The sequence below is a fragment of the Aulonocara stuartgranti genome (assembly GCF_965226115.1).
Source record: "Aulonocara stuartgranti genome assembly, chromosome: 8".
Lineage (NCBI taxonomy): Eukaryota > Metazoa > Chordata > Actinopteri > Cichliformes > Cichlidae > Aulonocara > Aulonocara stuartgranti.
Genome location: NC_138959.1, coordinates 20,011,985 through 20,024,387, shown reverse-complemented (window position 1 = coordinate 20,024,387; position 12,403 = coordinate 20,011,985). Strand labels below are relative to the sequence as shown.

The 12,403-nt window shown below is 37.0% G+C and overlaps 3 protein-coding genes across 3 annotated transcripts; 1 reads left to right on the top strand and 2 right to left on the bottom strand.

The window, feature by feature from the left end:
- Positions 1–628: 628 nt before the first annotated feature.
- On the bottom strand, positions 629–2,369 carry ptges3l (prostaglandin E synthase 3 like). Its single transcript, XM_082545104.1, has 7 exons — positions 2,232–2,369; positions 2,009–2,122; positions 1,840–1,906; positions 1,656–1,754; positions 1,178–1,267; positions 992–1,054; positions 629–816 (listed from the first exon to the last, which is right to left on the bottom strand). The coding sequence occupies exons 1-7, from the start codon at positions 2,264–2,266 to the stop codon at positions 808–810; spliced, it is 477 nt and encodes a 158-aa protein (XP_082401230.1). The 5' UTR covers positions 2,267–2,369; the 3' UTR covers positions 629–807.
- Positions 2,370–4,055: 1,686 nt separating this feature from the next.
- kat7b (K(lysine) acetyltransferase 7b) lies at positions 4,056–10,258 on the top strand. Its single transcript, XM_082544282.1, has 14 exons — positions 4,056–4,265; positions 5,200–5,350; positions 5,451–5,699; positions 5,810–5,892; positions 6,285–6,368; positions 6,501–6,599; positions 6,700–6,810; positions 7,074–7,265; positions 7,485–7,574; positions 7,677–7,817; positions 7,923–8,016; positions 8,153–8,299; positions 8,872–8,978; positions 9,226–10,258. The coding sequence occupies exons 1-14, from the start codon at positions 4,248–4,250 to the stop codon at positions 9,325–9,327; spliced, it is 1,668 nt and encodes a 555-aa protein (XP_082400408.1). The 5' UTR covers positions 4,056–4,247; the 3' UTR covers positions 9,328–10,258.
- Positions 9,261–11,285, bottom strand: LOC309713184 (uncharacterized protein; the record flags this gene model as incomplete). The annotated part of the gene is made up of 4 exons (XM_082544587.1): positions 9,261–10,342; positions 10,467–10,496; positions 10,616–10,712; positions 11,172–11,285. The coding sequence occupies 4 exons, from the start codon at positions 11,283–11,285 to the stop codon at positions 10,218–10,220; spliced, it is 366 nt and encodes a 121-aa protein (XP_082400713.1). The 3' UTR covers positions 9,261–10,217.
- Positions 11,286–12,403: the final 1,118 nt, after the last annotated feature.

The following is a 12,403-nucleotide window of genomic DNA, read 5'->3' as shown; positions in this document are numbered from 1 at the left end:
CCAAACTTAATGACTTCGACTTTCGCTTCATAACTTTTTTAACTTAAGCGAAAAAGATTAATTAAGCCACTATTATTTAATCATCTTTTAAATGCACTTTTTTTTAACAGGAGGAAGAGAAAACCTTAGGATGTGCTCTATAAAATCGAATAAATTGCAACCCGAATTGTAAAATGTAAATAAAACCAGAATGCAATGATTTTTTAAATCTGATACAGCTATAAATGATTCTCAGTAGAACGCAGACAACATACCAAACGTTGAAAGTGATGAAATGAACCGATTTAAGAGGAAATGGGGTAATTTCAAATTAGACAGCATTTCAACAAAAGGCTGGAAACGTTTTTTTTTTTACAACTAGTTATGTTAACCGGCAACAGGTCACTAATATGACTACGTATAAAAAGCGAGGCTGTGTTTTTAGTGCATTACTACGAGTGTAAACTAAATTTGGGCTACTGATTGAGACTTTTAAATTTACTGCAACGTTACTGCCATCTTCTGGAGTTACCGACACAATCATGTTCTATATCCCCCAGTTCATTCAGCTAGTGTTATTACCTCAAGCAACATAATGCAATTTTGTGTTTAATAAAACTTTTATTATCAATCACATGCCGGTGTACAGTAAACAATTACAGAGCAATAAATAATCTCACATAAAATATCATCATACATTTAAAAACAGCATTTTGGACAATAGCACATCCATTTTTAGCATATAATACAGCTTTCAGTAAACAAACTGTTGTCCTCAGTATCCTGAGTTATACATTTACAGCAGGCTTCACCAGAGAGGATAAAGTATCAGTCAGACTGTTGAAAGGGAAAAAAATGGATGAATGGTCAGTCTCCGCAATAAAATGATCAATATAAGTTACAGATTTTCAGTCGGCGTTGATTGTAGAATACTTAAATATAGACTATTGCAGAAGCAATTCCCAATTTTACATTGTACACTCCTCACTTATATGGAGAACACTTCACTTACATCACTAAGATCCCCCATATCTGGAGCTTCTCCTTTGTCACTGTTAGCCATCTCTCGGATCATCTGTAAAAGGAAAGCCATTTAAACAAAAAAATAATGGAAGGTATTGCATATTACATGCACTGGGATCAGAAGCAATATTGGAATTTGATTGATCTTATTACTAAGAAGACTGAATTCACTCACATCCACATAACGGTCATATTCCTCCTTTCCCTCATCGTCTTCGTGCTCCCAGTCCCTCCAGTTATCAAAGTCAACTGAAATCCAACTGGCCTGTGGAATGAAGACATAACAGCACCATTTTAGGTATTATTTACTAAAAGTAAAGTTGCAAGAATTACAGAACATCCTACTTAGTTAGTTGTAATATCCTCAGGCACTCTATTAATACTTATATAAAGCTTCTCTTTGCTTATATAATGCATTTTTATGAGACGGAAACAGTGAGCTAAGACTTTTTCAACTTAGGGTTTGTGATTGAAACTGGTAAATGAATAGTGAGGAAGTATCATTGGTAAAAAAAAAAATTATTCAGCCTCATAAAAACAGTCTTAACATGAGCCATGCTATTTTTATGAACCTGAGTAAATACCAGATGAGAAGAATAGAATACCTTGATACTGATCGGTTTAAGGACACAGACACAAACACGTGTGCTTACCTTAGCTGGATCTTTCTGAAGACGAGGCCAAGCACAATCAGGTTTCATCTTCCTTAGCAAGACATTGATGGTGCGGTCATAGACCCTTTCTCTGGAGTCCTTTCAAGTGATGACAAGTTAAAGGAGCGTTTAACAGCCTGCTTTCTGTACATTGAAGAATACAGAATATAATGCGGATGCTTACGTGGATCTGGACTTTGTCATAGAAGTGCAGCTCGTTGTAGTACACATCATCTGTTTCGTTTTTGCAGCTGTTGCAGAGAGGCAATGGGGTTGTCAAAGAAACCATTTTAGACATTTTCTAAACTGAATCACATGTGACTTCAAGAGAGGGAACGTCTTTAAAAACTCACCACAGAATCAGTTTGTCTGGCTGGATATCAACTTGGACATCTTTAGGTTTCTGAACCATGAAGTTGATGGTGACGTATTTCTTCCTGTCAAACCACAGCGCATGTGCTGGCTTGCTGTTAAAACACCAAGAAACTGCTTAGGAATCAAACCTGAAACCTTTTCATAATGAAAGATTTAGGAAAAAAACATGCTTTATTGCTCAGTGAGTTTGGCAGCACTTACCTTTCCTCTGGTCTGACAATTTTAGGTTTGTTCATTCTTGTTGTTGTTTTTAAATAAAAGAGAAGTTGCTATACAATTCCTTTTTACCAAGAGAAAGCTAACTCACACGTGTCCAGCTGAGTTAGTAGTGTGCCCTGATGCAGCGGCCAGGCCCTAAAAGCTATATATAGACCATCTGGTATCAGCTGCTAGGAGACTTGCCTGCCACAGCCCCTTCCGTGCCCTTTATAGCCTGACTGTGGAACACTCGGGAAAACAGATGCATTTTCTGGGTTCTCAAAGTGGTTCAGCCACCTTTAATTGATTGTTTAAGAGGATGGAGGTGGGGGCAGGAAGAATCCAACAAGAAAATTACCTAATGGGACCCACTTCAACACTTGGGAGGTTGTTGACCAACATTGCCTGAGGGATGCAATGGAACTTTAAGAATTTTGGACAAAATCTTGACACATTGATAATTTTAAAATTGATTTTGCTGAATTTATGAATCATTTACCAACATACACATACATGAATAATCAAGTGAATTTCATTTGACAGCGTTTCATTAAGTTTAAATCTTAGTTATGCAACAAAATTAAATTACTTAAAATCAGTATTTTGGCCATCAATATTGTTTAAAGAGTAGAATTGTAAATGTAAACTTTATATATAGGAAGGTAGATATAATAAAGATAAAATACTTTATTTATTTTCCAAAAGTTAAAAAAAATCCTGTGGTAGACCAGCCAGAACATCCACTACATATATATATATATAAAAGTTTAAATAAAGTAGAATATTTCAATAAAGTATGTGTCAAATACACAATAACTTAATAAAGTAAAAAAAAAAAAAAAAAGGAAAAATACAGTCAAATGAAATAACAGGGCTCAATAAGTAAACATGTTGATAAAATACAATATATGATAATAACGATATGACCAAATTGAAGTTAACCAAACAAAATATGAATATACAAGAACGTGGCTCTTCTAAGTGAAACAGCTCAGTAAAATCAGTAAATTCGACAAAGCAAAATTTAATAGATACAATTTAAAAGTCTTGAGTCAGCCTTTTTTTTATATTTTGGTAAGGAAATTGGAACTATGTGCAGGAACTGACTGGAGCATGTGTAAACATAGATAGGCCAAAAACAGAGTTGGTAAAAATCCAACAAGTTTAAAAGGCAGCTTGGATAATTTTTACGAGTTTGAAAGTCAATATTTGGTATGGCCATCTTTATTCTCCAACACAGCCTGAACTCTCCTAGTCAAGCTACTGTATCTTGTAACTTCTTAAAGTAACCTTCAGGATGAGTTCTCCGGGGTTTTTAAAGGCTTCTTCTTTGGATAAAGGCTGTTATCCAATACTATTCCTTAAGAATAACTTCTTGACAGCCACCACAGCACTAAAGCAATTTCTGAGGCCAACAGTAAATGGATCCGCTGAAGTAACAGATATATCAGGTCTTGTGTCAGGTCCTTGATGGATTCCCCCCCCCCCCCCCCCTTTTTCTTAAGCACATGATTTTTCAGATACTGTTCATCTGCTGTAAATCTCAATTTTCAGTGATTTAACAAACAAAAAAGCATTCCTCTGAAAATGGTGAGGTACAAGGACTGAACTGAAAATGTCCCAGAGAAAGCCTTGGGATCTATTGAACAAGAACACTTTTTTCAAAATGGCAATAAAGATTGGCTCCTTGGGAGTCATATTTTTATTAAAGAAAAAAAAGACACGATACTACGACAGTGCATTTCAAATTAACCCCCACCCAGCCCACTTCAGATTTTAGACAGGCATTAGTAATACATTTATTTTATCCGGAAGTCGCCCCCTGCTGGTCTACTGGTTACCGGAAATTCATTTCTTCGCTCTGTCTGAGCGAGGAATGCAGCTCGAGCTACTAAACGCTGTGTACATATAAACTAATAAAGTAAAAAATCTATAAATCATTAAACAGTTTATTTTTTAAACGTAACGTTTACATTTGCTGCTTTAGACCATCGTGAAGTAGTAGCCATCAAGAAGAACATGCCTCGTAGAAGACAGGTAAGAGTGCATGTAGGTCGCACAAGAGGGTAACGTTAGCTAAGTTAGCGCTAATGGTTAACCAGGAGGTTCCACCATATTCCATTCAATATTCTGACAGTGTAACGCGCTAAAACACGGTGTTAGCATCAGCTGATAAATCTGCACAGAATAATTTAAACATACTGACTTTAACTGCATTGCCACATTCAGCTTGTGTCGGTATTGTTCGAGCTCATTAAACACCCAGTGTACAGTTAAAAGCAGCTAAAAGAAGCTAAAACTTTTACTTCACGTTTGGTGAAATGTAACGGCGCTTTGCGGTTCATGTATATGTAGGCTTTGCCCTAAGACTAAAACAAGACCAGTCCTGCTTAAATTGCTGTTTGTGAATACAGTGTTGTGCCACATTGGCTGGGAAAAAAACAAATACTAAAAACCAAGAGCAGAGCTAACCGTTAACGCTAAGCTAACAACAATAACAGTTGACGTGCTAAGCAGACTGGTTACTTTGTCGTGGTAATTACTACACGTGTGACAGTATTTGGCCAGTTTTTAACACTAGTTTGGCGGAATATATTGCTTTGGTATTAGTAAGGGGTAGATGGTGTTAAGACCTGTTTATGCTGATAATAATAATTAAACAGCTAATGGAGAGCTATCATTTGATTGTAGCCAGTCAGAAATCGAAAAGAAAAATGTCCACAAACAGCACTTTTACAGTGTTACCTCAGCTACGCTTTTAATTTGGTGGATTTATGACTCAACAATGAATAGATATACTGTGAATGCTGAATTAACTGCTCTGTAAAACTGTAGTTGCTATCGCCAGAACAACTCTGTCTTTTTGGCTTGTGGACACCATCAGTGTTATCCATGCTTGTTTTTTTCCGCACCTCTATTTGACATTATTTAGTAAAAGGTGCCTTTCATTTACCGTTTGTTCCCCTGACAGAGACACATGGCTGGGAGTGGTTCAGATGGAACTGAAGACTCTGACTCCTCTGCTGAAAGAGAACAGACCAATAGCTCAGAAAGTGAAGGGACTGTGCCCAAGAGACAGCGCCTCACCAGAGCCTCTACTCGCCTTAGCCAAAGCTCTCAGGGTTGGCAACATAGCCTATACATATGCACACACACACACACATATGTATATATATACTTTTACAGTGATTTGAAGATTACTTTTATTTTATTTTCCCTTAGATACTCAGGAATTAAAGCGAGCTGTGGATCACGATGAATCTCCACCACTGACGCCCACTGGAAATGCACCCTCCTCTGAATCAGAGTTGGACATCTCCAGTCCCAATGCCTCACATGATGAGAGCCAGGCCAAGGACCAAGCCAACAGAGATTCGGATAAAGATCTCTCCCACCGACCTAAACGCCGCCGCTGTCACGAAACCTATAATTTCAACATGAAATGTCCAACCCCGGGGTGCAATTCCCTTGGTAAAATATATTACTTTTTTTGCCAAACGTCAAAAGTGTTATTAAAAATTTGAACATTGGAAATATGGCATATCAGCAAACATTGTCCTTATTTTTCTCTTTTTTCTTAGGTCACCTCACAGGAAAGCATGAACGTCATTTTGCTGTGTCAGGCTGTCCTCTTTACCACAATCTTTCTGCTGATGAATGCAAGGTGATTATTATAAATCATGTTCAGAATACTTTACAATATTATGTGAATTTACTTTATCTATACAGTTATTAACCTGAAACACTGGCAGTGGCTGGACTGTACAACTTTCTTTGGGACATAACTGATACTCCAAAGGTTGAGTGTAGTAAATGACAATTTCAGCTGTAGTACAAGTACACAATGTCTTTTGCTATCAGTAAAAACAGCCACAAGTAACAAACTGCATCACTTAAACAGGGATGTTCCCAGCAAATGTTATTAATGTTGTAGGTTGAAGTGGCTGGTATGAGTATTTGGCTGCCTGAGCCGTATCAGAGAGAAATGAGAGACCAAGAAGAGATATAATCCATGCTTTATTTATTTATCTATTTATTTATTTATTTATTTGTCAGGTAAAAGCCATTAGCCGTGAGAAACAAGAGGAGGAGGTAAAGGCACAGGAGGACAGCAACTCGCGCCATGCAACTCGTCACCAGGTAGGTCTGCTTTAGAAATGAGAGCATGACATTGAATTTTACACTTTGCTTAATTATCTGTTTATTATTTTAACTATTGTCAGTAATTTCTCATACCAGGAAAGTGAATTGGTTATTTATCCTTATTTGTAGACACCAACACCGAAACAGATTCGATACAAGGAGCAAGTGGCTGAGATAAGGAAGGGTCGAAACTCTGGCCTGCAGAAGGAGCAGAAAGAAAAGCATGTGGTACGTCACCAGTACTTTTGTTTTGCTATTTCTAAGCTTATTCCACCTCATAGCTGGCGTGTTACTTCATTTCCTGCTTGCCTTTTCTCGTGGCCCACAGGAGCATCGGCAAACACACGGCAACACCAGAGAGCCTCTGCTGGAGAACATCACCAGTGAATATGACCTGGAGCTGTTCAGGAAAGCACAGGCCCGAGCATCTGAAGACCTGGTAATGATGGGGTTTCACATCTCCATAAGTACTTTCTTTTTAGCATTTTAGAATAAGATAAAAGGAAATGAAGCTAGAACTGGTGCCTTTCATTGTTCCAGGTACATTATTTTTCTTTAAAAACTGAGTTGTCACTATTTTGTTTTATTTATTTATTTATTTATTTATTTTTTAAACTGTCAGTATGTTAGCATTCTAGTTTTTTGATTGATAACCTCATCACACACATTGGACATTAATGTTTCCCATCTTCATGCCTGCAGGAGAAGCTGCGCATCCAGGGTCAGATCACCGAGGGCAGTAACATGATCAAGACTATCTTGTTTGGTCGCTACGAGCTGGACACCTGGTACCACTCGCCCTATCCTGAGGAGTATGCGCGTCTAGGTCGTCTGTACGTCTGTGAATTCTGCCTCAAATACATGAAGAGCCAGACCATCCTCAGGCGACACATGGTGAGAGAGACTAATCCCAAGTCATTGGAGTCGTGCTACACTTAGAAATGATTTTTATAAAAACATTCTAAACATTCATTTTTTAAAGTTCAGTTTTGGCAAACAGCCGTTGCTCTTATTACATTATATATTTTTACTGCACGGTGGCCTTTAAATAAGAATAATTTATCTTTATGAACTCACTGGTTTGGAAGTACTGTATATAATTTGTCTTTTCAGGCCAAATGTGTGTGGAAGCATCCTCCAGGAGATGAGGTGTACAGAAAGGGGTCTATATCTGTTTTTGAAGTCGATGGCAAAAAGAATAAGGTAAGAGTCTTACTTAGTGAACACTGGCATTTCTTTTCTTTTTAAATTGTAATCAAATATATAAGCCACTTTTAAAGTAATCAAGGGCCATATCATCCCCAGATCTACTGTCAGAACTTGTGTTTACTTGCCAAGCTTTTCCTGGACCACAAAACACTTTACTATGACGTGGAGCCTTTTCTCTTCTATGTCATGACTGAAGCTGACAACACTGGCTGCCATTTAGTAGGCTATTTTTCAAAGGTAAAGAAGAACAAGGTTATTGTTTTTACCCACACAATGATTGAATTTATGTTCCAGAACAGAAATGTCTAAAAAGTGTTTTTTCCTTCTATTTATTTCTTTAAGGAGAAAAATTCCTTCCTGAACTACAATGTATCCTGTATCCTGACAATGCCACAGTACATGAGACAAGGCTTTGGAAAGATGCTCATTGACTTTAGTATGTTTATATGTTAATTTATTCTATTCTCAATGTAATCATTAAATTGCATTTTAGTCTTTTTGCATAATGAAATACAGATAATTCTCTCTTCCTTCTGAAAGCGTTCATTCTGACTGTCCTGTGCTTTATTTAGGTTATCTGTTGTCAAAAGTTGAGGAGAAGGTGGGCTCGCCAGAGAGACCTCTCTCTGATCTGGGCCTCATCAGTTACAGGAGTTACTGGAAGGAGGTTTTACTCAGATACATGTACAACTTTCAAGGCAAGGAGATCTCCATCAAAGGTAAGTGAAAGCACAAACCCTATAATTTGGCAGCTTAAATTATATGTTTACAAAAAAAGCTGAAAGTGGCTCTGTACTTTGTTACCAGTTACCAATTACCAGTTTAAAATAATCTTAATTTTAGCTTATATTGGCCTTGGTGAAGTCCCAAAGTCCATCTTCTGACTAGTAACAAGACAGTTTAGCTTCTTTCCCTCTTAGCTCACCTCTTAAGCTATGTTTTTTTCTGTTTGGCTGTCCCTTGCAAGTAAAAGATTTGCGCAGCAGCAGCTGGGTGGGAGTGCTGCGCTCAAAGTCTGAGCTGTGTGCCTCAGATAACCATATTAAAGAAAATCCCTCTCATTGACAGTCAAGAGCAGGAAAAAATGCCTAAACCAGAGTGTTTAGAGAAGTCTGAAGCTTGAGCTTTAGGCCCTTAAAGATTACTTGTACATACACTGATCTCAGAATATGTATATCGATGATAGATAAAAGGAAGAGCATAATGAATCCGCACAAGAAGATTCATGCATTTAATAAACAAGACAAATGCATACAATTAATATTTGTTTTAATATTTGCGTGCTGCACAGAGATCAGTCAGGAAACTGCTGTCAACCCGGTGGACATTGTGAGCACCCTGCAGTCTCTTCAGATGCTGAAGTATTGGAAGGGAAAGCACTTAGTACTGAAGCGTCAGGTAAGCTGGCTCCTCTCCATTTTATTTATGCTTGTATTTATTTATTGAAATAATTGCTTTTGTATCAAATTATTTGGGTTACTGAGATCATTTACTTGTCTATTTCTAATATTTTGATTAATTTTGGAAGTAAAATTTTACGTTAATGCTGTAAAACACGTTTTATACCAGGCCCTTCTTTCTATTTCTATCTTACTGGAAAAATTAGATGTGATAACCTAGCTCGTTACCCTGTTTCTCATCCCAGGACCTGATTGATGAGTGGAAAGCAAAGGAGATCAAGCGAGGCAATAGCAACAAAACCATCGACCCAAGCTCGCTAAAATGGACCCCTCCCAAAGGGACATAAACACTGAGAAGCTCAGGCTACTGAAAACACTCGCCTCTAGCCTCACCAGCCACAAGTAGCCTAGACCTATGAACTGTCAATAAAGATCAGTGTTTTTTTTTCTTTCATCCCTTTGACCCTGTTTATTTCTTCTTGTCTGTAATGTGAATTTTTTAAACACCTTTTTATATTTTACTGTCATTTCTAGCCAAACCAGCATACGTTCCAAGTCAAATGCTTTTTGTCAGCATTGTGAAAAATGAGTGTCGAGGATTTGCTTTAAAACTGCCTTTGTGTGCTGAATGTTAAATGATGAACGGTCCAATGTGATGGATAACATTAATGTTAGAATAGCTACATTTGAGTGCATTTAGAGGTTATTTTTATTTACTATGAGAAATGTGCTTTTTGACAATGGTGGTTATTCTTTTTGAGCGTTAATACAGTAACTGTTAGCATGAATCGAAACATGAAATTGAGCAGGGTGTACTTTTAATGAGTATGATTTATGGCAACACGCCTTTGGTTGGTATAAAATTGTATAGATCTTCGTCATAATGTCTTTTTTTTTTCTAATTCCATCAATACAGGATTCTGATCCATTCCTTTGCTGAACCTGCCAATGATGAGGGGAAAGAGGAGATTTTTAATTTGCTGAGGATATAAAATACAAATGTAACACCACTATATGAATGCACATAGAAACAAAACAGCCTCAGGTTTTTATACTGGTACAATCGTACCTTGCTTGTATGGGTTCTCTGAATCATGGATCGCAGTGGTCTTTGCAGAACGATTTACTTTGGGTAGAGATTCTGTAATAAACAGGAAACGTTTGACTAGGATGGTTTTCGGCTTGTACTTTGAATCATAGCTGTGTAATGTGTATTAGCACTTTGATATTTTTAATATCAATAAAGCTGCCTTGATATTTTGAAATATCTACAATTTACATGCGGTCTATTGATGATTTTATGCTTACCACCACTGGAGATGCTTCTTCCCATCAGGCCCACAAACATTTCTCCTTTATTTCCTATAAGAATAAGAAATATGCAATGATGCTGTGATTAAATATTAGATTCCAATTTCTGGAACTACTAGTTTTCAAAACCGTTAGTATGATAAGAGTTCTGCTTCAATAAGATCAAGCCACTCACGTCTTTTTACTTGGTAGGGTTTTTTTGCATCTGTGAAGAGATAAATTTATTGTCATGCAACAGGCTTTAATACTTATTATGAGACATAAAAATGGTGATAAGCACAAAAATGAGACATTATGTTATGCATGGATATGTTTCAAGGTTACCTGAGCGTTTCCCCATGAGTCCGTAGAATCGAAGGGCTTTGGATCTTTTTATTACACTGGACATTGGACTGGTCAGGCTTGTCTGCAGTGATTCATCCTGCAAGAAACATTTCACTATTTTATTTAAAGTAAACCAGTTTTTATATTTAAAAAGTATATCTACAAGAGTCTACAAGCAAACGCATTGTTAATGCAATGGTCGTCTAACATTTTGAGTTTTCTTTCTGTATCTTCTTTCAAATTAGTAAAAAAAAAAAGAAATACAGATTTATTTGCAAAAATGTTAAAAATACTTATGCACCATTATAATATGTGTTACTTACAGAACTTTGCCTCTTGTAAAAAACAAAAACAAATGCAGAATTTTAAAACACACAGCTTTCAGACTTCTTTGAAAGTATATTTTTTTCTTGTATATAAGCAAGAAATCTCAACAATCATCTAAGATTTTCTCCTCTTCACCTAAGCTTGAACAGAATAAGTGAATGAACTCAATGCTTTGATATTTAAATTTGTCCATTGCTCAACCCATTATAAAAACAATAGTGCTTCTCACCTTCCACTCTTTCAGAAGTCCTCTCTGCTCTTCTGCACTGCACGAGAATCTCTGATAGGTTTGCACCAAAGCACAAAAAGTCACAATAACCAGCTGGATCTTCCAGTTATCCATTGCTATCTCAAAGAGAAAAGCTCTGCTTCTACTTCTTTTTAATCAAATATATTGTTTATCCCAGCAAAGCTAATAATACATTACAGATGATGTTGGCAGGATGGGTTTTCGTATTATTCAGTCTGTGCGAACTGCATCCATGGCGCCTTTATACCTCTAAACCCCTGCTACTAGACCCCTCCCCTCTAAACAGGACTATTCACTTGCCACCATTCAATTTATTACAACTCCCTAATTTATTGTATTGGAGTATTTGTAAAAGATCAAGCTTTTAAATTCTTTCCCTCATACTTTGTAGTCATTAAATGGGAGAAAATGTGATTGAATTAACAATTAAACTTTTTTTTTTTTTGAAATAGTTGGACCTATAAGACGTCATCTAAAAACTTACAGGCAGGGGTCAATTCTAAGAAAAAAACCCCACCTCTTCAATATCAAATATTTACATTTGAGAAGGTCGCCTTTCATTTCCATCTTTATTAGACGTCTAGATTGTGGTTGGTCTAAAAATATTCTCCTCTTGCTCATTTGTGACCTTGTGATGTTCACATGCTTCTTTGATATTACAGAGGAAGAGGGCAGGTGTGTCGGGTCTTTGAGTGATGCTTTGTAAATATACCCGTCTACTTTGAAGGTTTTATTGGGTTGCCAGTTGACTTGGTGAATGTTTAGCTGGGAATTTATTAAGCAGGAGAGCACAGCGGTGACCTCAAAGGTCAAGTAGACTGAAATAAAAGTGCGTTGACTTATTACGATTTAACACATGTGGAAACGCTGAAGGTTGTGTAGTGCACCTGATGGTCAGAAGTCATACACGACAAGGTGATGGATGAAATCTCAAAAACGCAGATGAAATTCAAGCGCAATGAAGACTGTATGAATTGTGTTACATGACATTTGTGACCTCAGATGTGTGGAAAATGCTGACAATGTCAATATTTGTAACTTTTCCATTAAGCGATATGTCAGCAGGGTGATTTATTTTCCATCTCCTGAGATAATTACACTGTTATTAAACCTTTTGATACTCTTTACTTACTTAGCCATTTAAATGCTCTGTTTTAATGAAAGCTGACCCCCCCCCCCCCCCCCCCCCCCGCACACACACACACACTCTG